This window comes from Antrostomus carolinensis, unplaced genomic scaffold (genome assembly GCF_000700745.2).
Source record: "Antrostomus carolinensis isolate BGI_N321 unplaced genomic scaffold, ASM70074v2 scaffold17814, whole genome shotgun sequence".
NCBI lineage: Eukaryota > Metazoa > Chordata > Aves > Caprimulgiformes > Caprimulgidae > Antrostomus > Antrostomus carolinensis.
The window spans coordinates 1-22,873 of NW_010312978.1; the positions used below are offsets into that span (position 1 = coordinate 1).

Sequence of the window (22,873 nt, forward strand, 5' to 3'; positions counted from 1 at the left end):
TGATACCCAGTGCAGTTGCTCACCACCTGCTAAACAAACCCTGTCTGTTCTTGGATAATGATCCCAGAGGAGTGACAGTCCCGAAACTGCATTCCCAGAAGAGCATGAGCTTGAGAGAATGCAGACTCCCGCAAGAGAGACCCGTATTAATATGCTGAACATGACATTATATGATATGGAATATCCCATTGGCATATCCAAATGCCAGTCTAGTTTATTAATTTTGCAATTTCTTGCCCCTCCTGCTAGACCTTGCACCACTAGACTGGCAAACATGAAGTCCTTTGACTTCCAGTGACAGTTGAAAACATCAGCATGTTATCAGTGTTCTTCTTGTAACAAATCCCATACTGAAATGAAAACACAGCACTATTCTAGCTACTAAAAAGAAACTTAGCTCTGTCCTAGCTAAAAACCAGGACAGAACTTAATCTGTTTACTCTTCATAACTGTTTTAATCTTAGCTATGGGATGCAACAGTCAAATATTGGGTCTTGCAGTTTGACTTTAAATCATTAATCTTGGTGCACAAATAAGTGAGAGTGACAGGGTGCTAGAGTAGTGGATGCAGCTGTTCATGTAATGGTTGTCTTCCAACTATCCTACAACTACAAAGAAAATTCAACATTAAAAGAAAAAGGACAGGCTGGAACAATTCTAAATTTTAGGGAATTGTAGAATAAGGTAAGAATAAGCTGTCTGCCTTTTTGAAGTATCTCAGTGGTGTTCAGGTCTAAACAGTCACTGCCACTAATAAACCTGATGAGTAAAGTCTAAGCTTCCAGTAAAGTAAGTGTTGCTATTCAAAGGATCTTCTGTCTGTAGACTTGAGAGTTTGAGACTAATGTAATCTGAAAAACGATGTATAAGGAGCATGCCAACTCAAGAAAAGTCTCTGTAGAAAAGATTTAAGTTCACTTATTGCAGTGTTCTCAACTGAAACAAAGTATCATTCTGTTAAAGGTAGTAACTTCGGATAGGATCTTAAACTACTGAACTTTATACGCTCATGTTCTGAAGAATTGTGGATCCTGCAGAGTAAGAGCAATGTAATGGGAACACCTTACCCAGGGGAACACCTTGGGTACTTGACAAGCCCTGACTGTTTTATAACTGAACTGTCCCAAAGGGGAATTTTAGCAATTTACAGGCTTAGTAATGACTTTCATTCATCTGGCTGAATATTATATAAAATATAAAGTATGTAACTTATTTTAATATCCTGGTTTTTTCTTTCCATCCCCCAAAGCATTGCACTGATTATTAGTATACAGCTGTCAAAGTAAAGATGGTATCAGCTAAAGTAAATGTTTAGGTAAGTGTAGTTAGGGAGTTCACTGTTATCTGTTAACTGTAAAACTGGTTCCATATCTAGCAATGCAGCATCTTTAGCAAGCATAAATATTCCTTGCCTATTAACAGGTTAGGGGGATAAAATTGCTGAAGCAGTATAGGAACCTCTGAAATCTAAATCAAAGAAAGTTGCACACACAAATAGGAAAAGACAGTATTGAAAATTCATGTCAGATTAAATGTATGCATTTGTGCAGCATCTTTGTGGCATAGTTGTGGATGTAATGTGCTGTTTTTATAAGCTATCCAATGCTTCTGACATACCAACCAAAACCAATACTTACAAATTGAGATGTAAAGATGCTACAGCATTCTAAGTGCTTGAATATTCCTCCAAAATAAATGGTGTAACGCTAGACCTGCAGAGTTAATAGAAGTGGGAGTGGTACCTGTTCTTTGACTGACTATATAGACTAGATACCTGATATAATCACAACATCGTAGGGGCTGGAAGGGACCTCAGGAGATCATCCAGTCCAACCCCCCATCAAAGCAGGTTCCCTACAGCAGGTTGCACAGGAAAGTGTCCAGGTGGGTTTGAACATCTCCAGAGATGGAGACTCCACAACCTCTCTGGACAGCCTGTCCCAGTGCTCTGACACCCTCACAGTAAAGAAGTCTTTCCTTAATTATAATTCACCTGTCCATAAAACTTGGTGTATATCTAGGTGTGGTAGTAAATACCAATAATGGGTAAACTTACTGTACAAAATGTGAACTGTTTGTGCTTTGGCATTTATACTTCTTTGAATGCTTTAGTGCAAAAATATACTAGAACTGTGGTTCTGTACTTCTGCATGGCCTGCTCATTGTTCTGCTCTGTTGAAGTTGTAAGTAAGCATTTAATGGTTATAAGATGTAGATGATTAGACATTTTTATCCATCAATGTCCAATTTAATAAAGTAACCTTTTTCTTCAAAAACCAGTTGGCAATGAAATATGATAGGCTTGGAAATAAGACTATGTTGTGTTTACCAGCAAGTGTAAATTATTTGCTTTGAGTGAACTGTTATGATGATGATTTTTTGCTTTGTTACTTATGCAGCCAGGAAAATGTCAAACTTTCTGTCTTAAATTATTAAAAGAAACTCCCTTCTCTTTGCTCCATTTTGAACCTATTAGGATAAATATTTTTTCAAGACAGATGAATAGGCTTTTTGGATTCTGAAGCATACTTCCTTTCATGTATTTCTGACTTGCTCTGTGCTTTCCAAACCACATTCAAGACCACTGGCCTCTTTCTGCATTTGCAAGCCTAAAGACATTCAGACTGTCTCTTGTCTGAAGTAAGAGTAGCTGACACATCTTGTCCATTTATTTTAATTCCTTAATGAGTAGCTCAATCTGTAAATGGGTAGCTTAGCAAGCACGTTTTGTTTCTGTTCCAGCCCCTTACTATTAAGAGCATAAAGTCCTAGGCATAACTTGAAGAAACCTCCCTCTTTCCTATTGCTTTCAGTTTTCTGGTGTGGTTATAAGCTGCTTTTCTTAATATATGCATCTTTTTTTTTTTTTTTTTTCCCTAAACTTTGCTCTTTCTGATTTACAGGCACATATCTTATTGTAATTACAAAAAAGAAAAAAGTAGGTGAGATTTTCAGTCATGCAATCTGGAAAGCAACAGACTTTGACATCCTCTCCTACAAAAAGACCATGCTGCACTTAACTGATATTCAGGTAGGTGACCTGATTAGGGGAGTGTGGGGCAATGCTATCTTAGCTTAATATCCATTAGCACAGCACCTAATTTGATGAAACTATGGAAAAATTTTTTAAGAAGTTCTCTGAACTACTTTTTTCTCTGATTTGTTCAACTACTATAATTGATACAATATTTGCCTATAGATGTATATAAAGTTACATCATTCAAGATATCCTGTATCATCCTTTCTCCTCTGAGGACCTTGATGAAAGCCTTGTTTTGCCTGGCCTGCACCAGAGGTGTTTTAGTGTTGCTTTGTAATAGATCACACAAATGCAGCCTATTACAAAGCAGAATCCCTGAGCCAGTCCAGAAAATCACAATGCTCTTCCTGTTGCATCTTTCTTATAGCTTTATTATTCTGATAGCCCGTACAATGAGGTGCCTTGTTGTCATCTAATTATCAGTCTTGCTTAATTTATGGAATTGTTCAGTTACATAATTACCCAATAGGGAAGATTTGATTTTTTTTTTTTTTTTTTTGTGGGGGGAGGGGGAGAGGGAAAGGATGAAGATGAAAGGATGAAGATTGTTTAAAACAGATAAGTTGTGGATTGATAAAGAGTAGATAAGGGTGTCTAACCAATGGAGCTGAAAGGGAAACTGGTGCTTTTTCAGGAAAGGAATGTGGTTAATCAAAACTTGAACCAGAAGACAGATTAGTTATTGGGGTAGTCTTGACAGTCAGTTATATACTTTCTTTTGCATTGCCATCTTGTCTCATTTTTTTGACTGAATGGTTCTCAGGGAAGCTAATGACTTCCTTCTTGCTTCGAAGTCACTAATATTATTTTAATATCAGTAGCTATTTACCTCACAGGAATACTGTTCTCTGCTCTCCACTGTTCTTGCAGAACCTGATTGCAGTGTGCTAGCTTTAAGCTAACAGTGAAGTGGTATCAAAATTGCAATCTAATGGTTTCCTTCTTGTGGATGATGTTGTGTGTTGCTAGAGCACTAGTAAAGTGCATCTCATCACTTTAAAAAGTAGTGGTAGCTTGAGTAAGATATTTCAGTGGTAAAAAATGAGGTCTTCTGTCCTTTTTTCTCCTCAACAGTTGCAGGACAATAAAGTATTTTTATCAATGCTCAGTCATGTCTTGAGCGTGGATGGATTTTACTTCTCAACAACGTACGACCTAACGCACACTCTGCAACGGTTAGCCAACACGAGCCCAGAGTTCCAGGAAATGAGCCTCCTAGAGAGGGTAAGGATTTTGTTTTGCTTAGTGTCTGTGTGCAGACATTGCCAATCGGTTCTGCATGGCTTAAGTTTAGTTTCTACAGCTGTTGTTTAAAAGATGTCAAAACAAACTGTCACAAACTAAAGGAAACTTTACATAAAGCTCAGGGTGATGTTGCTGAAATCAGTGGTTCCATTACCCTTGAGATGAAACCTTCCTTTTTTTCTTTTTCTTCAGTGAATTAATATGCTAAACAGTAGCAGACAAAGTATTTGTGGTCCTCAAACTAAAAATCACTTTATTTTAATAATTCATTTAAACTAAACAGATTTATATGTTGCTTAGATGCAAATCCTTATAATAGAACTAGCAAAAAATAGCACCACATAAACAAGGTCTGAACTGCCTAGGCACTGAAATACTGAAACCTTGGAAGCCAATAGCACTTTCCTTCCTTTGCTGAAGAGGTTGCAGTGGTGTCATGAGATGTCTTAGTTGCTGAAACTGAGCTGGGCAAGCAGTACACTTTCCAAGATTTTTTAAAAGTAAAAAGGATTGATTTGCCTTAAAATTGTCACTTAAATGTCGTTTGAAAGGCAAATCAATCCTTTTGTGTCAGCAACTGCTCTCCCTGATGAGAGTACTGCCAGAGCAGTATTTGATAATGCAAAGTAGTCCCCAACTATAAACTGATTTTTAAATGAATTTTTAAAAATTTTGGAAAGTAAATTCAGGTGTTAAATGGTTAAAACAGTTTTAATGTAATTTCACATGCATGTGGTTGCAATGTAATGGCTTAATGAAAGGATGGTGGCACTTTTGGGCATCTCCAGTTCACCCCTACAAGATGAGGGTGGCCTATTTGGTGTGTGGGTGTTTTGATTTGATATTTGTCTACAAGAGAAGCCTGGCATGTTTGGTGTGTGGGTGTTTTGATTTGATATTTGTGTTTGGTGGTGGAGTGTGGGGGGTTTTTGTGTATTTTTTTTTTTTTTAAAAACCCCAAAAAACCAATACAGTACTGGTGGAAGGAAACAGCCCAAATATAGGAGCACCAAATTGGTGGTGGAGTGTGGGGGTTTTTTGTGTATTTAAAAACAAAACAAAACAAACCAAAAACCAAAACAGTACTGGTAGAAGGAAACAGCCCAAATATAGGAGCACCAAAGCATCATGTCATGTTCTTTCACTAGTTCAAGATCCTGCAAGTAGGATTTGATCAGTTTCTGGCTTGTAGTTGTATTTATTGTTCTGTATTAGAGAAGGGACTGTTCCAGCATTAAGCTTGAATTAGCCCCTGTCCTCACTGATGTACTGTCTGCCTGCCTCATCTTAAAGTTGAGATTTATGCCGCTTCCCCAGAGCCAGCACTACATCCTGCAGCAAATGTTGCTTTTGGGACTAATCTAGTAGCTTTCTGGAATGTGCTCAGCAACCTGCTCAAGACAATTTTGAGGTAAATTAAGTATAGAAAATGTGCAAAGTTGAAGAGGATCACTTACGCAGTTGAATATAAATACTTCTGTCTTTTAAGCCACAAGTATCGTTTAACTATTGATGCTCAGAATTGTCAGTTAATGCATATGGGATGCCTTGCATTTTTATCTTCTGCCCATTTTAGGAGTGTTACTTCACTACTGTTATTAAAATTTTGGATAATGTTTTCAAGCCCTGTTTACTTAAGGTAAAGACTGGAAAGTTTTTCTGGTATGGTGGCTCAGTTGTTAACAGTTCAGCGTGCTGGAAGTGTCAGGCAACACCCTTAAAGTTTGGAGAGAACTGTTCTCTTTTAACTATTTTAATTTTGTTTGGATTTCTAGGTGAGGTTTTGAATGGTACTGATGAAAGAAGGATGTTCCATGTCCATATGCATCTGTTCATTTAAACTTGTGTAATGCATGAATATTATATTCCCTTTATGTTTAATTCAGCAGAACTGACAGTCTCTAAAAGCATGTTGGCTTTTTTCTTGCTGCAGGCAGATCCACGGTTTGTATGGAATGGACATCTTCTTAGAGAATTTGCTGCTCAACCAGAGGTAAACACTTTGTAATGATTATATTAATAGAGGCCAAAAACACTTTTACTGTAAGTGCACAACAGTTTAATGTAATTGTCTCTTATTTCAGGCAGCCAGAGTCTAATATAATGTGGCTGTTCATCTTCTAGTTTAGTACAGTGACAGTTTCTGCTTTCAAACTTCCAACTTAATGCCAGTGTCCTCAGTAGTATGTATAGTAAAGCTAACTCTTTGGAGATATCTGCATTTGAATATACCATGCTGAGACTGTGCTCATATAAACCAAAGGGGAAGTTACACTGCACAGCATATGTGTCTCAAGCTTTTTTGAAATTTAGCTTCTCATTTATCTTTAGGTATAGGCAAAGTTCAGCTCATCACTCTTAAGACTGGCTAGCATCTTTCTTCATGAGTGCAGTTTGAACTCCATTTGTCTGTGCCTTTATGTCCTGTTGGTCATAAAGCTGGTAAGACTGACAGTTTAGGTTCTTTCAGTTTATTTCAAATGAAGACTAGCACAGTGTAACTTCTTAATTCACTTAGCCCAGCTAATACAAGTGCACGACCATGAGCCTCAACAGTAGCACCTCAATGGCCAGACTGATCTAAGCTCCTTCCTACTAGAGGTTTCAGATGTATGTTAAACTTCTCGAATTGTCTGCACTACAGCAACCTTTTCTCTCTATCAGCACTTCTCATTTATTGGAGTGAATGACGCACTGCTGCTATTTCTGTCTCGGTAACCTGTGGAGATGTGCTGTTACATTAGACAGCACTGTTCCAAAAGGCTGGATTGTGCAGTGCTTCTGGAATGTGAAGATATGAATTAGCAAAGGGCTGTTGTGCCTATTCTGGAGGCAGATGACTGGGTATGTGGTTTGGATAGTACTAAGCAAACAAAGCTTGGGAAATGAGAGAAGCTGTGGTGGGAACAGCAAAGAAAGTCAGATGTGGCTGGTTGGTGAAAACAGACTTAGGAAACAAAGCACAGAAGTTGAAAAGGGAAATAACTGATACGTGAGGGCAGGGGGGACCTAATACTGACTACAGGTGGCTTGTTATAGGAATAGTTTTAGGTAATGAGATGTGGTGTTTCTGACTTCGAGTATTGGAAAATTTTAACTTTAAATTTCTTTGAAAGACCAAGTTATTCAGGAGTGGCAGGATGGGAAAAACCCTGGAACAAGCATTTCAAGTGCTAATCACATAGAAATATTTCTCACTGAATCCCTGTATTGTTTACTACTATCTCTGCTTACATCCTACTGTAGAGGTACAGCAAATATCAGATCAAAAGTTTTCCAGTGTATACTGCTTTGTATCTGGCATGTTGGTAGAAGAGTAAATGCCATGTATAGGACGACAATGCAGCTTAGGTTTTTTGTCAAGGTCATTTAATTAGGATTAGACTTTCACTTTTTTCCGTGCTGCTAATAAGTGTTACATATGTTGCTGCTTTCTTTGAATTTTTTTCTTGGAAAAAAATTACTGCACCCTAAACAAAAAGTAAAGGTTATAAAGTATATAAAACTATACATATATATATAAACCCTCCTAGACAAAGCATATTCACTCACTTATCTTTTTTGGCTACTAGTATTTAATATTTTTTAAATTTATTGTGTGTATGTGTTTCAGATCCATAGGTTTGCTACACCTGTGATGCATGGATGTATCCTTTTATGTTGTAAAGCTTAGTGCTGAATATGGTAGTCTTAACAGCAAAATGGTTGCTGATATAGCTGCTCTACTGGTTGTGTTGAAAACTACAATATAAGAGAGTCAGAATTAAGTTGTAGTTTGTTCAGATGTGAGAATTACATATTGTTTGATAGCCCATTCATGTGTTAACTTGATTCTGCTTTTAAGGCTTAATGGATTTAATTTTACAGACTTGATTTGCATAATTGTCTGTCAGTGGGATTGAGGGTGAAGATGAATGTGGCAAATGCTCTCACATTTGTACTTAGTGCTTTTTATCTTGCTATAGGGATACCTTCACTTAGCATTCACTTTGGATTTAAAATAAGGGAGAACAGTTTTGACTAGAAAGAGTGCTTATGGATATTCCTGTTAATGAATATAAGGATAAGAGTTCTGCTGAAGGCTCCTGGAACACTTCTCCTAGCCAGCTGCTTTTCCTGCACCAATGCTTTGGGTAACAGCCTTTTCAGCAAAGCAGCCATGACTTTATTTTTGAGAAGGGATGTATGCTGTGGATGCTGTGAAGGCTTTCTGAAGGCAATGCTCCTCATGCAGCGTGTGATCAACAGCAAGCCCCAGCTGCTCCTAGACTGGCAGCATGAAAAGGACTGGTGAGACTGGACAGAGCAACTCATGCCGTGTTCTTTTTAGTTCCTCCATTGCAAAGGCCCCTCAGGTGTGTGCAGGGAACAGCTTCCAGACTGGATTGGTTGTTCTGGTAGGGCTGTTAGGAGCTGGCAGATCTCCACTCCTTCTTTCCTGTGACTTCATTTAATGGAAAGTGTGGGAGTAGGTGGAGAGGCAAGGGAAGATCACAAAAAGGAACTGTCAGAACAACTCAATCCTTATCCTGCAGGTCCTAAGTGGAAGAGTCTGGGGGGATTGCAACTGGCAGGCTGCAATTAACACTTTCCTCTGTCCTGTTTTCCCTATATAAATAATTACCATAAGTAATGTATGTTTTGCTGTAGTTCTAATACTAACAAAACACCTTAGAGGACCTAGGAATTCAAAGAAACTGGATTTTCAGTGCTGAAAAAGCTAGGAAGAGCCCTACACAGAACTGTTAAAGTGCCACTAGCAGTTATTTCATTAAAATCAAAGATTCTCCACCCCATCCCCCGCCATATAAACCTAAATATATTTTGTTCAACTGTCTGAACTGAGGTTCTGGTCTTGCAGTGATGAGAAATAATGGACTTACTTTGATAATCGAGACTTTGATCATCTAAAGCCTAAAGTACATTTAATACTTCCCTTGCTGTTCCAAAGAGAACCCTTCTAAAGAACAATAAATCTATTTTTCTTTTTTTTGTGTGTGTGGAAAGCAGCCAGTAGCAAGTTGCCATTTAAGTTAGGACAGAGATTGCAGGCAGAAAATGGGCTGACTATTGCTAAGTAGCTAAGTTTAGATGTAACCTTCCTTTACAGGAAACTGTTGGCTGTATAGGTGTTGGATTAAAGGGTGTAGGACCTGACAGTAATTTTCTAGGAAAGCAGATGAATAGGTCTCTTCCACAGTCTAATTTAAGAATTGTGAGAACATCCTGGATTATGTAGGGCCAATTTGTATTATAGTTTTTACATTTTTAACAAACAGTGTTAGCACAAATGCATGCATAAGTCAAGATGTTCCATATATGCAGTCAGTGTGCTTTTTAACATAGCTTAGATGCTAACGTGTGACACAGCTGTTTTATGTCACATTTGAATCATAAATGCAGCATCACTGTAAAACGTGCTATTTTAAAAAGGGAAATACATCTTGTTTACTTTACCAACCTTAAGACAAAGTATCTAGATTCCTCAAAAAACAGAAGAGTGCAGTATGCTAATACTGCAGCTTGCAAAAATTGACCATTTTGACCTTTTACTTGCTTTAGAGCTGTAGGTTTAACTTTTTAGGGGCAAAGGATGAAAGCCTGTGAATCTGCCTGGAGAAGTTAATAACAATGAATGCCAGTCTCTTGATTGTTTACTGTAGTCCAAATAAAGTCAATTTATAAGCAGCACAGAACAAGACTCTAAAACTGAAGCTAGTTGTCAGTGGCCCCTGTTTGTTGCCTAGTCCCATATGATGGTGTATCTGCCGTTTTGGGTATCCAGCCTGAGCAGGAAAGCATTCTTACATGAGAAGTTCCCACTGGAGACTTGATACGTGGTCATTCTTTTGGTTTTCTTGGCGTGGATTTGAAAGCCAATCTACCTTACTGCTAGTTCTGGCATCTGTAAATGTGGTGTATTGCACTTACAGGTGCAAAGTGTAACAGCCCAAGATATTCATTCTTCTAAAAGCCTAGAAAAAAGTTTTACAGTGGTATATTTTTGTTAAAAGCAACAGTGTCAAGAAACCGTTAAGAGATATTAATAATTTTGTTAAGCTGAGATGGATGTAGTACTGAATAGAACTTCAGAAGCTGGTCCATTTAATGATATGCATAGGACCATAAGACCAGGTTAATCTTTAGTGTCCCGTTTTCTTAAAATTGTAGCAGTTTTAATGTGTGTTCAACAGTGACATTGTCTGTAGTGTGTCCTTTTGTGATGTGCATACTGACCCTAATATTAAGTTACTCTCTCAGGTTTAATGTTCAGCTGTTACTGGTTTGGTTTACAAGTGGTCACTTGGTTCCTTGATGTTTCCTACCTCTTTACGTATAAAAATATCCTAATGAAACGTTGGGGTTTTCCCTTAGCGTTATTTATTAGTTATCGCTATGCACTCTTGTTCCATTAATGGCAAGTGTTTTGACTGGCTGCTTGTTTCCAGAAGAAGCTGTTTCAGGGCTGGTGTACGCTACTATGTAAGAGGTAAAATAGCAAATTATTTATTTTAAAATAATGTGAATTACATCTATACCTGTTACTTACCTTTAAGAGTAATTGCTGTATAATGACTTGAACAAAAAAATGCTTATAATATTTTCCCTCAAGTAGTCCTTGCTCCAAAGAAAATACTAGAAACCTATATGATGAACTGAAGCATGTTCTGATACTTAATTAAAACAGTCTCCTTCATTCCTCCTAGAGTTAAATGCAGAAGTTTTTCAGGGATTTTTAGCACTTTACTCTTTTTATTGGAGTTAAATGCAAGTGTATAATAGCCCTTCTGGCCTAGCAGTAAATTCAACAAAGATCATTGTTAGTGCTGGCAGAGGAGTTCTGAATAGTGGTGTTTTCTAATTGTTTCAAGTTAAAAAGTGAACAAAGAAATTAATTTAACACTTTCTCTGTTCTTGGTCTTAACATACATGCTTTTGAAGATACTTTCAGTTTCTACAGTACTGTTGCTACCGAGTTGTGAATATTTCAGTGTCAAAGGACTCGTATTTTGTTTTGTATTAAACTGCTCAAATTCTAAGACTATAAATACAATTAAGTACAGCTGTGCTTCTCCAAGTTAAATTTAGTACAGCTCATGTTAAACTTTTGCCAAAGGTGTGTTTAATTTACCATCTTCAGACAGCTCTGTGGTATTTTGATGTTTTCTGTGAGCGCTAAAAAGGGAAGAGTTGAGAAGCCTTTTGCTGATATACTGTCACTGTTCTGCAGCCAGTCTGAGCTGGTTAACAAGGCCTTTTTCCTACGTAGGTATTGATTCAGAAGGACATGCTGCTAACTTTGTCGAAACGGAACAGATTGTGCATTACAAGGGGAGCAAAGCATCGTTTGTTCAGGTAAAGTCAGTATAAGGAGCTGCTCACTATCTTAAGATAGCTCTGTTTCTAAATAAATTTTATATATAAGATGTGCACATACATGAATAAACAAACTAAACCAGTCTGCTTTATTTTTAAATGGCAAGTGAGTTTGTTAGGTTTTGTTGTTTAAAACTATTTCCATTCTTTTGCAGACCCGTGGATCAATTCCTTTTTTCTGGTCTCAAAGACCAAACCTCAAGTATAAACCAAAGCCACAGATCAGCAAGTCAGTAAATCATGTATGTGAGTGTTTGTTGTGTTTGGAGTTTTAATATATTTCTGGGCTCATGTTTGTGTGATAAGGTAACAAACTGTAATCAGAGAAATCAAAATCTGCAATACTGGATTGAGCTTCATTTTTAAAAGGTAGTAGCAAGAAGCCTTGTGCTCCTTGAGATGAGTTCAGAGCCTGACAAAAATCCAGACACCAATGGAGATAGTTTCTCCTTGGTCCTTGTTTGCTGCAGTTTTAGTAGCTGCACAATATTCATTATCTGTAGCTTGTTTAATAAGGAGAGCTGAATGGGCTGGGGAGGTGAAAGTAGAAATGTATTAGCACAAAAGGAAAAAAAAATCATAGAAAAAAAAAATCAAACGGTTATAAAACTATGCAGTATCATAAAAAAGATTATTATAGAGATTTCTTGTGAATCACAGATCTTAACAGTAGCATACATCTGTCAAGACATTTCCTTTCTCTTCTAGATGGATGGCTTCCAAAGACATTTTGACTCTCAAATAATTAGCTATGGAAAGCAAATGATTGTCAACTTGGTATGCTTTCACTTTTTCTCTTGAAAAAGCTGCTGTTCTTTTAAGCAAGCTTTTGAGTAATACCTCCTTTTTTCTTTTCTTTTTCTTTCTTCCAGGTTAACCAAAAAGGTTCAGAGAAGCCTCTTGAGCAAACATTTGCAAAAATGGTAAACAGCATGGCAAATGGAATGGTCAGGTACATGTGAAGTGAAATGATACATTCTGTATTAAAAGTTGTGCATTGCCTCTGAGACCCACAGAGTGATGAGTTCTTTGGGGGCCTTTACCAACTGTCTGATTAGTTATGAGTTTTATTTTTATGAAGTAACTTCCATGTGACCAGTGGCCCTACCTCAGAGCTCCCATTCTAAACAGAAGTGAGACTCTGAAGCAAATATGGGACAAAGAGAGGAGACAGACAGAATAAAGAAGGGAGCTCAGAGGCAATGGTAATGCAAGTACTGGAGTAATAGTATGCTGTGAGAACTGTGGAGATCTGCATTTTAGGAAGAAGAAATATGCCTTGTAGAACTAGCTTCTGGCAAAAGGGCTCAGGTACATTGCTAACTTAGTAAGGGAGTGCTGAATGTGAGCAAAACAGCATTGAGAGAAATGAGGAAACAGCAAGAGGAACGTGTAATTTGAGTGTCTGGACCTCAATGTAACAAGCAGCCAAGAGTGGAGAATTTGCTTTAATCACAGGAGAAATTCCGTCTGTGTGGGAATCTTGAGTGCAGTACACAATTTTACAACCTGCCAGTGTTTGCATTCACTAACTTGTAGAGGGAGGGCTAGCATCCAGCTCCCACAGATACTTACCTTTCTCTCTTCCTTGAAATTGCTGTGTAGGATTATTGTCACTCATGTATGTCAGAGGATTAAATCCTTCCCATAAGCAATCGGGTATCCTGTTTTAATAAGAATTCACTTCTGAGTATAACTCGGGAATTGCAAAGTGTAATCCAGATCCCTTTATAAATTCTGGCGTACTTTGAATTTTTCCAAGGTTTTTTCTGTGTGTATGATGCCCTGCTGCCGCCTTCACCAGGGTAGTTGCAGAAGTCTGTCTCACTTCTGAGGGCTTTTACTACCCTCATGGTGACTTTGTGTGTGTTATTGGTGTGTGGGTATGGATTTTGCTTTTGTTTTTTTATTAAAAAAAACTACTTCTAAGGTGAACTTTCCTCACTTTCACACCTAGGCTGGCATTGATACCTTAGCTGTACAAAGCTTGTGGAATTCTGTGCATCTTTGCTATAAAGTCATGTGGTGGCAACCAAGATGTAAAATTCTGTCAGAATGTGTTTTAGTGATGCTGCTTGGTTTGTATGTGTTAAAAAGTGGTGTTTGTCAACCCCGTTTCCTTAATGCTGGCAAAATACTTTTTCTTTGTTAATCAGTTTTGATGATGTTTACCTGCCAGACTTCAGTCTTCAGGGTGTGTATATATATATATATACAATCTTTCTTCATGCAAATAGTCTTGAAAACTTGGCAAACAGTATCTTTTGGGTTATGAATACTCAAGAAGAGGAATGTAATGCTCTATAATTCACAGCAAATGTATATATAAAAATGTTGAATCAAATACCACTCATCACTTCTTACTAGGAATGAATTAGCTGTTAAAATCTTGTTCCAAGTCAGTAGCTGCTTAATTTTCTTAAGACAGAGTAGGTCAGCTGTTTAAATGGAACCCGTCTCAGGTTTCTAAAGAGCTATCAAGGGAATGATGCTGCATGCCAGCAAAGAATGTTGCAGTTCAACACCTATGTCTTTTTGAAAGTGAACTGAAGTTCCAGATGCAATTGCTTGGAAGAGAGGAGGGCAAAAGAATCCTGGTGGGGAGGGAAAAGAAAAACCAAATAGAGATTAAATGAGATGCATATTCTTTCTGTACTTTCTAGAGGAAGAATGAGTAATGTAGAATGAGTAACTTGGGACTGAATGTGTGCTCCCACAGGCTAGTGGCATCTTGTAAAGAAATGTAAATGCTGTCACCATGTGCACTGAAGGCAGCCTCAGAAAGATTACAGAGCACTGACAAAATCCACAGATACTTGCTGGAAGCAATCTCTAAAGAAAAACAAATCCTTTTGTCACTACCTGTTTTATAAATCAGCCCTTCCCTGTGGGGTTTTTTGAGGCCTTCACTGCATTACGTATGTAATCTAAAAAGATGCTTCTCCCTCTGAACAGATATGTAGCATTTGACTTCCATAAAGAGTGCAGTCGGATGAGGTGGGATCGACTTCAGATTTTGATGGATCAACTAGCAGAACAGCAAGATGAATTTAGGTAAGGCTCTGCATTTTCTTTCGCTTCTGTACTGTTAAAATTAGACCACTTTCTCATAGTTTCTGTTGTCTTGAGTTTAAGGCACAGTAAAACAAACCTGTAATCTTCTGTAGAGAAGATGCATTTGTATGCATTAGTGTTTCCATATCTCTGATCTCTTGCTCATACCATGTGCAAGGTTAGAGACCTGGTAGTGGGTAAGAAGTAGAGCCCTTTTTATGTCCTGCTTAAATGCTTCTGAGAATTGGAGCAAGCAGCCCTGTGTTGTGACTCGAGAGCTGTCTCTGTACCTTTGGGTAAAAGGTTAGATAAAGAAGTGAGTGTACATACAACTAAAGCTATTAAAAAAGAAAAAGTCTCCTTAGGCGGTGTTTTTTTCATCCAAGAGTAATTCCATGTGTTGTTGACAGCAAACTGTTCAGCTGCATAGTATCAAACACTTAGTGTTCCATCCACAGGCACCCCATGTCTTTTTAAGTGTTTTCTCTAATACACATTGTTTGTGGCACCAAACCTTGGCACTAGCACTGACTGTGAGCCCTTGCTAACATAAGTAACACAGAAGGAAATAAATTCTTATTTTGTTTAATCATATAAAAATAGATGAAATGTCCAGTGACTAAATCAGCTTGATTTTTTTTTTAAGTTCCACAAGTGTGTTGTTTTAAGCACTTCTTGATCTTTGCTATGTGTAGACATGTAGATTGTTAGGGAGACTATTTACGTTGTTCTGCTTTTTTGATTGCTTCCTTGTATATTATAACCTAAAAAAAAATAATCAGGTGAGCTGTAAACCAGAACAGGAGTCTTATGAATGAAATCTTTTGCCTGGAATGAAGGCTGTGGGAATAGTATAAATTAATCAGATTATAGTGAATATTCTCTGCCCACCACCGGGGGGGGGCAGTGGGAAGCCTAAAAAACCAAGAAGAGCTGAAGAATAAATTGGCTTTTAGCACTACAAATAAGGAGAAATAAGCATGTAGGTTTCCTATACAGCAAGGATCCTTTATTCATAGAATTAATACTGAATCATATAACTTGTTAACTGTCACCTGCCCCTGGAGGCTTACAAAAGAAACAGGTTTCCTTGAAATGAAGGAAAAAAAAAAAAAAAGGCCATATATCTTTAAAACAAGATACAAAAATTAATGCTGCTCTTCAAGATTAGATTGCCTCTACCTTGCCTTGCTTTGTTTCATCGAGGGTGAATATTGCTTAAATTCAGAAAAGTCTGAATTCTGATATTAGAAAATAGTTCTGCTGCCCTGAGGGAAGTAATCAGTTCTGTGGAGGTAAAAAAGTCTATTTTCTGCAGGTTAAATCCAGTTGTGAAAGACCTGTCAGAAAGGAGAGCTAACTTGCTGGGTTTGGAGGCCAGGCCAGGGAGTGGTTTTTGTTTGGTTGGTTTTGTTTGGGGTTTTTTTTGTTTGTTTTTGTTTTTGATTTAGTTTGGGGTTTTTTTAGCAATTCTAGGAGATGCAGCACTTAAACTACCTTATTAACCAGAAATGTCTACCCTTCATCTGTGCTAGTTATCCTGATATCAGTTCTAGGCAAAGCTTGAGGGGAGAAGCAGGGAAATGAAGATGTTACCGTCTCCTTTAATCACACAACAATGTCAAGAGTGGTTTAACAAAACCAGTTTTCCAAGAATGACAAAAATGAGCCTTGTTAACGTAAGACTGATCAAAGTAAATGCATATGCTTCTAAGAGTCTTGATTTTAATACTGCATAACTCTAAGACTTTAAAATCTTAAATTGCTGTACAGCAGCAGTGGATCACATGCTAGTCCACATTCAGAGTTCATAATTACATAATGGAGTAACTTAATCTACAGAATATGATCTGTAAATCTTTAGGCAACTGCAAGTTTAATGCTGTGGCAGAAGGACAAGTATAGTTCTGTCCTATTCACACATCCAGCTGGCAGCTTGGTTGCCATATTTGTTTTACCAGCTCAGTTATCAGAATACTTGTGTGCAATTCAGTATTTAAAATGAGGTGTTTGTTATCAATAACTTGAAGCACTTGGTTTACTTGATTAAAAAGACTGAGGTAACAATTGGTATACGGAGTTACAAGAGGGAACATCTGGTTCCCCCAGATATTCACGTAGTGGAGAGAAGAGTAAGTGACAGTAGGAGATTTCAGTAGTGGCCTTGAAGATTTTGAATACTTTCCTGGAAGAAGTGTGCCTGACAGCTTATATAATTTTTTTATGCAGTGGTGAATGGATTGAGTGAGGTGACCAGGTAAATACAAACCTGGTTACTTCTGCTGTTATGCTCTGATAATGATCTTGATATCTGTGGAGCTAGGATCCTATAATAACCGGGAGGGGTGGGGAATCAGTCCCTGATTTGGCCCCAGAAGCTGCTCTTCCCAGTGGCATATAACTCACTATTGCTGGTTGGCTGTCTAAACGATAAGAGTGAATACTGCCCTGAGATTACTAAATGTTCATACCTTGATGCTGTTTTTCAGCACGGGAGGGGAAGAATTCAGGGATGCATCAAAGTTCAAAGAAGTGGCTAAGAACACTTTGTATGCTCAAGACAACTATGTTTTGGTTGCTAGAATACTTCTGAAAAGATGTGGTTTATATGGACTCTTATCTATAAATACTTAGGTAGACTGTATGTGTTAGTTATTTTCTAGTTGATTCCGATGGTAAAATTGTGACTCCGCAGGAAGGAATATTCCGCAGTAACTGCATGGACTGCCTTGATCGGACTAATGTGATTCAGAGCTTGTTAGCACGCCGATCTCTGCAAGCCCAGCTTCAGGTAAATATTTTATTCTTGCTTAACAAGCTGGAAGAGGAAAGAAGCTTTCTGTTTGAAATGGAAATGTAATTTTAACACTTCAATAAGAGCTTGCATACTTGAGTTGCTGTACTACTTCCTTGAAATGCACTCGCCAGATTCTATTTTAATAGCTTTTTCTGAAAGCAAATCCTAATTTTTCTAGTGAACTACTAGTAAGCTTCAATCTGCTTTTTGTTTTTAGAGGCTAGGTGTTCTGCATGTTGGACAGAGAATTGAAGAGCAAGCAGACTTTGAGAAAATCTACAAAAATGGTAGGCTGTTTGTAGAGTTCAAACAATCACTTTTTTCCAAACAGAGTACATAACTTCCTTAATCTCTCTTAATGTTTTCCTATTCACAGCATGGGCTGATAATGCTAATGCTTGTGCCAAACAATATGCTGGAACTGGTGCCTTAAAGACAGATTACACAAGGTAAGTTAGCCTTTCTTGTAAAGGCCTTCTGGGGTTTGGGGCATGTTTGGCATTTTCTTTTAAGTCTTCATGTCTGAGAAGGTTATTAATTTGGGGCTTGGACCATTAATGAGTTTTGCAGTGGTTCAACTGGTAAAATGTCAGGCTAAAATCTATAGAACACCATTCTTCATTGTTTATATGAAAGGAGAAAAGGCTATCTAGAAATAAAACCAAGGAACTGTGCCACTTCAAGGCACATTTATATTGTGGGATGGAGAGAAGTGTAATTTTGCTTTCAAACTTTGTTACGAGTATGTGTGGTCATAATGCAGAGGCAGCACTAGGCATTCATTATGGCATAGTATATATTTGAACAATGCAGGAACTGTAAATGTAAAATTACCTTCCTGAATTTATAAATCTATTTGAAATATTTTTCAAAACTTCTTTTTGCAGAACTGGGAAGAGAACTCAGTGGGGCTTAATAATGGATGGCTGGAACTCATTAATACGTTACTACAAAAACAACTTTTCTGATGGATTTAGACAGGTAAGTTAGGGTTTTAACTGGGGGGAAATGCATTTGATAAACATTGCTGTGCATTTTAACTCTTGCTTTCTGTTTCTTGTCCAGGATGCGATTGATCTTTTTCTTGGAAATTATTCAGTGGATGAAATAGAACCTGCTAGTCCTCTACATGTCAAGAAAGATTGGAAGTTCTTAGCTGTGAGTATGGAGACTTTGTTCATGATTAGAGAAACACGTACAACTTTAGTCACTTGCTTCATGTGACTAAGTAGAACTTGTCTATTTAGTAATGAAGCGTCCCTATAATCTGGTTATGTTTCTATGATACCTGCTTGTAGGACTAAACACAGACTGTTCCCTTGACAGAAAATGGAGTGTCCTTGAGGTATTGAAAAAACTGCTGCTTGCTCTTTTTTAAAAAAACCTGCTTCATCAGGTGGAAAGGGAGAAATTCTACTAGTCACCATCAATGACTGTTTCCTTCTGCAGAAGAAACTTGTGAAGATGTCTTCTCATACTTCATGCAGAAGCACAGACTGTAACACAAAAAACATTTTTAAAATTTTTTTTTTTCCCCCCTTCCCCCTTCTATTTTGTGAAATGGGATTTGGGGACTTTATGGGTTTAATTAGTAGTTGGTGTATATATTTAAAAAAAAACCAACAAAACAAACACAAACCTCAACCTCTCTTTTAATAGATGGTGCATTTTAATTCTTAACCTAGTTATGGAACACACTCTTCTGCATTTTGGAACAATCCAAAATTTTAGCTGCACCTGACAGCAGGTGAATGATCAAAAGGAAACTTTGTTATAAAGCAAGTAAATAACTTCGCAGGACAGCCCATCTGAAAGGAAGTTAAGGAATATATGTGCTACTATATCAAGTGATTATTCTTTCTCTCTTTCCCCAGTTGCCTATTATTATGGTGGTTGCTTTCTCCATGTGCATTATTTGTTTGCTAATGGCTGGTAAGTTACTATCGAGTTTAACTTCACAAAATTAGCTCGCTTGTGTGTGGACTTCCTGTAAGTGGTTACCAGAAACTATTCAGTGTAAAATCGCTTCTCAGTCAGACTAAAAAGTCTTTAAGCATGGCTCTGGAGATTGAGGGTTAGCACTGTAGCATTAATATGGAAAAACCTGAGGTACTATAGAAAAGAACGTTTAAACTTTTGTAGAAGTAACTTAAGGGGCAGTTAATTGCCCCCAAATGTAGTTGCGCCTGAGTAGACTGACTATCTTTATTATAGGCTAGATGAATCCCCTGAATACCTACCTACTTTTGGGCAGAAAGACTCAGATATAGGCGTGAGCCTGTTCTGGTGGATGTCTCCCAGATTTGAATCTGGTTTGGGAGCTGTGGGGGTTTTTTACTTTCTGTTTTTGTCTTAAATTTTCTAACATTGGTGCCAATAGAGTTCCTGACTGACTTCTGTAGCTGTCTGTTCAAAATGTTCTAAGAACTGTGTGGTAAACACAGTTTTCCTAGGTCAGGAAATAGAAAAAGACTCCAGTACCCATGAAGGACTTCTAACTTCATTTGACAGCAGATCTCTGAGGGAGGGCTTGGAATATTTTGCTTTTGTACTAAAAAAAACCTGTCTGGTAACTTGGAGACAAAGAACTAAAATGTTTATCTGACTCTTACCAGGTGATACATGGACTGAGACACTGGCCTATGTGCTTTTCTGGGGAAGTGCAAGCTTTGGAACTTTCGCTATCATCCTTTACAATGGCAAGGATTTTGTAGATGCACCCAAGCTGGTCCAGAAAGAGAAGATGGACTGAATTTGTGTCTGTGGAAAGCGGCTTGGTACTGAGGATTCCTCAAGCCACACTTGGAGTCTTTACTGACCTGCTTTCCACACCGAATAGTGGTCTTTTTAACATTCTTCCTTGGCAGCGTGGTGGGGTGGGGGGAAGAAAATGGTGTCCTTTGGTGGTGGTAGCTTTCAACTGAGACCTGACTAGGTGGTCTTAGTTGCAATGGTCTTTGGAATATTGCATTAGTGGAGGTGGCTCCACTCTTACTGAGCTAAAGCAAAGATGAAAGCCAGCTCTTTGGTGTCTGGAATGTTTTATGACACAAGTGGACTGCTTAAGCTCATAGTCCACCTGGGCTGTTTCTGCTGAACTTTTGGTCTCTGGCTTGACAGGAGAGAGCTCTGGTGCTGTTCATGTGTCAAAAAAGCCCCCAGATTTTGAAGCATTTAAAATGGAGCTTCTAATTGTGGTCTCTGAACAAATATGGCTTCATACCAATAAAAAGTCTAGTTCCAAGACTTACAGCTGGATTGCATTTGTTGTGATAAAGTCCATTATTATGGAGTCCTTTGTGTATATTTGTGTGTGGATTCTTTTCACTAAATACAAAAGATGTTTTTGAATCCTAATGCTCTTTTAAAATGAGCTTTTTGTCCTGTCGTCTTTATCTAGGACTGATGCAATATTCTACTAATCATTGTTTGGGTGAAAGGACAGTGTAATTGGATGTTCCTGAAGTTGCAAATGTCTTGCACTGTTTCAATACTACAGTCTCCAGATGAGGATTCATTAGTTAGCGAGTTAAAATATAGCATTTTCTTTCTAATGATGTAAATTAAATCAAAGAATGTAAAAATCCTTTGCTGTGTTTATTGAACCTTCCTTATGCTAAAGGTCCAAAGTATTCCATTACTTCAAGAATCGGTCACAATGTGAAAGGTGAACTTTCTATTGTTTTGCCAGTCAGCTGCTTCTGTTCTTGGTTGTGTTGAAATAATTTATGAAAGAGGGAATAACAACCTGAGGAGAAAGTGTTTAGTTTAAACTCCATGTTTGCACTTGGGAGCAGCAGCTTGCTTTTCATGCATGATAATGTAACACTCGTTAACAAACAAACAAAAAAAAGAGGGGAAAAAAAAAAAAGCTACAGAATAATTTGTGCTGTTTAATAATAAATGTGTGTCTTTAAATTTAGTGCTTCCAAGCTGTATAAAAAAAACAAGTAATCCTAATCAAGGACCAATTTTCAACTATTTTGTCACTTATTTTATATGGTTTGTTCAAAACCAGACATGGAACTTGCTTAAGGCGCTGTGCATTGTTTCATATTTCCTGTAAGTACAGCTGTATATTCAGATTGCAATTATAAAATTTAAATGGGGTGACGGGAGGAACATGTAGAATACCTGGACTAGTACAGTTGTCACTATTGAAGCTAGAACACCAGACACTGATACTCCAGTGTTTCCTTGTGTTATGACTGAAAATATGTACAGATTTTTGCAACTATTAACTGTTTGTTTTAACCTTGAATGTTTCTGGAGGCCTCTCTGGGTTTTGTGTAAACATAACCTCTGTTCATAAGCACTAGTATTTGCAAAGTATCTGTTTGCTTCTAGATGCTGTGATGGAAACACCAGTTGATGGTTAACTGGAAAATCCTCTAACTTAAAATTTTCAAAGGTGAACTCCATTATGGGCACAAAGTAGAAGAACATCATAGGCTCGGTATTTGAAAGTAATGGTTTTGATGGCTCACTGGCAGGTGGTGTTAGGAACTCAGTTCTGTTGTCTTGCAGTCTCAAACTAAATCTCTGCATCTTTAGCGAAGAACTTGTTGCAGCAAAGACCAAACTTGAATTGTTAATATAAAAGGTCTGTAAGACATAGAATGATGTTGGTTTTACAAGTTGGAAGGCACCTGTAGTTCAGTGCAAAGAGTCTGTATTTCTAAAATCGCAAATGGAGTACTTGTAAATGACAATAAAATGTTCAACTTTTCTAGATACGCCGTTTGTGGTGCATTTTTTGCTTCAGAGCAGGCTGATGCCAGATTGTTTCTCAGCAGAAGGAGGCTTCGGTTTTGTGTCTTTTCATTGCATGTGAAGACCTGACTGTTCTGTGCTTCAAGGTTGATGACCCTGTACCATACCCTACGTAAGAGTTGGCATTAGCATCATGTTCCAGTATCCACGGCTGGGTTGGGATCTCTGTGAGAGCTCCTGTGGCGGGATTGCTGTGATGCTTGACGCTGTCACCTCTGCTCAGTACTGATGGCCCTTCACTTCTTCCCTCGCAGCACTGCTCCTGGGGTTTTTATTGACCACAGCAAGAGGTGCTGGGGGGGAAATTCAAGCTGTCTTCTCCCTTTCACTTCTGCACTGCAGCTTTTATTATCAGGTCGTTGTAATTGTTGTTGTTGGGCAGTGCACATAACGCCTGAGAAGAGACAGACGCCCCTGGCCCACTCGGGCGCTTGCCCAGGTAACGCCGTTACTTCGCCCTCTCGTTTCGCTTGGGAGCCTTTCCCCCGGAGGCTCAGGAGATTGCAGACACGCTGTTCAGGGGGAGGCGGGAGCGGCGCTGAGCGCTGCGGGGCGGCTCGGCCTCCCCCTCCCCCTCGGGCCCAGCT

The 22,873-nt window shown here is 38.2% G+C and overlaps 1 protein-coding gene across 1 annotated transcript; it reads left to right on the top strand.

Annotated features, from left to right (window-relative positions):
• The first annotated feature begins 2,906 nt into the window (after nt 1-2,906).
• Nucleotides 2,907-21,336, top strand: SACM1L (SAC1 like phosphatidylinositide phosphatase). Its single transcript, XM_010167195.2, has 17 exons — nt 2,907-3,031; nt 4,115-4,264; nt 6,219-6,278; nt 7,899-7,932; nt 10,674-10,775; nt 11,556-11,641; nt 11,818-11,904; nt 12,371-12,439; nt 12,535-12,614; nt 14,618-14,716; nt 17,369-17,507; nt 17,731-17,800; nt 17,890-17,962; nt 18,401-18,494; nt 18,579-18,671; nt 19,388-19,445; nt 20,129-21,336. The coding sequence occupies exons 1-17, from the start codon at nt 3,008-3,010 to the stop codon at nt 20,263-20,265; spliced, it is 1,455 nt and encodes a 484-aa protein (XP_010165497.2). The 5' UTR covers nt 2,907-3,007; the 3' UTR covers nt 20,266-21,336.
• Nucleotides 21,337-22,873: the final 1,537 nt, after the last annotated feature.

What these genes read in the sequence shown, in the direction of transcription:
- SACM1L (XM_010167195.2), top strand. Translation starts at nt 3,008, where the DNA reads ATGCTGCACTTAACTGATATTCAG. An exon ending in TGCACTTAACTGATATTCAG is followed by an intron (nt 3,032 to 4,114) that starts GTAGGTGACCTG and finishes TCTCCTCAACAG; the next exon opens with TTGCAGGACAATAAAGTATT. An exon ending in AAATGAGCCTCCTAGAGAGG is followed by an intron (nt 4,265 to 6,218) that starts GTAAGGATTTTG and finishes TTCTTGCTGCAG; the next exon opens with GCAGATCCACGGTTTGTATG.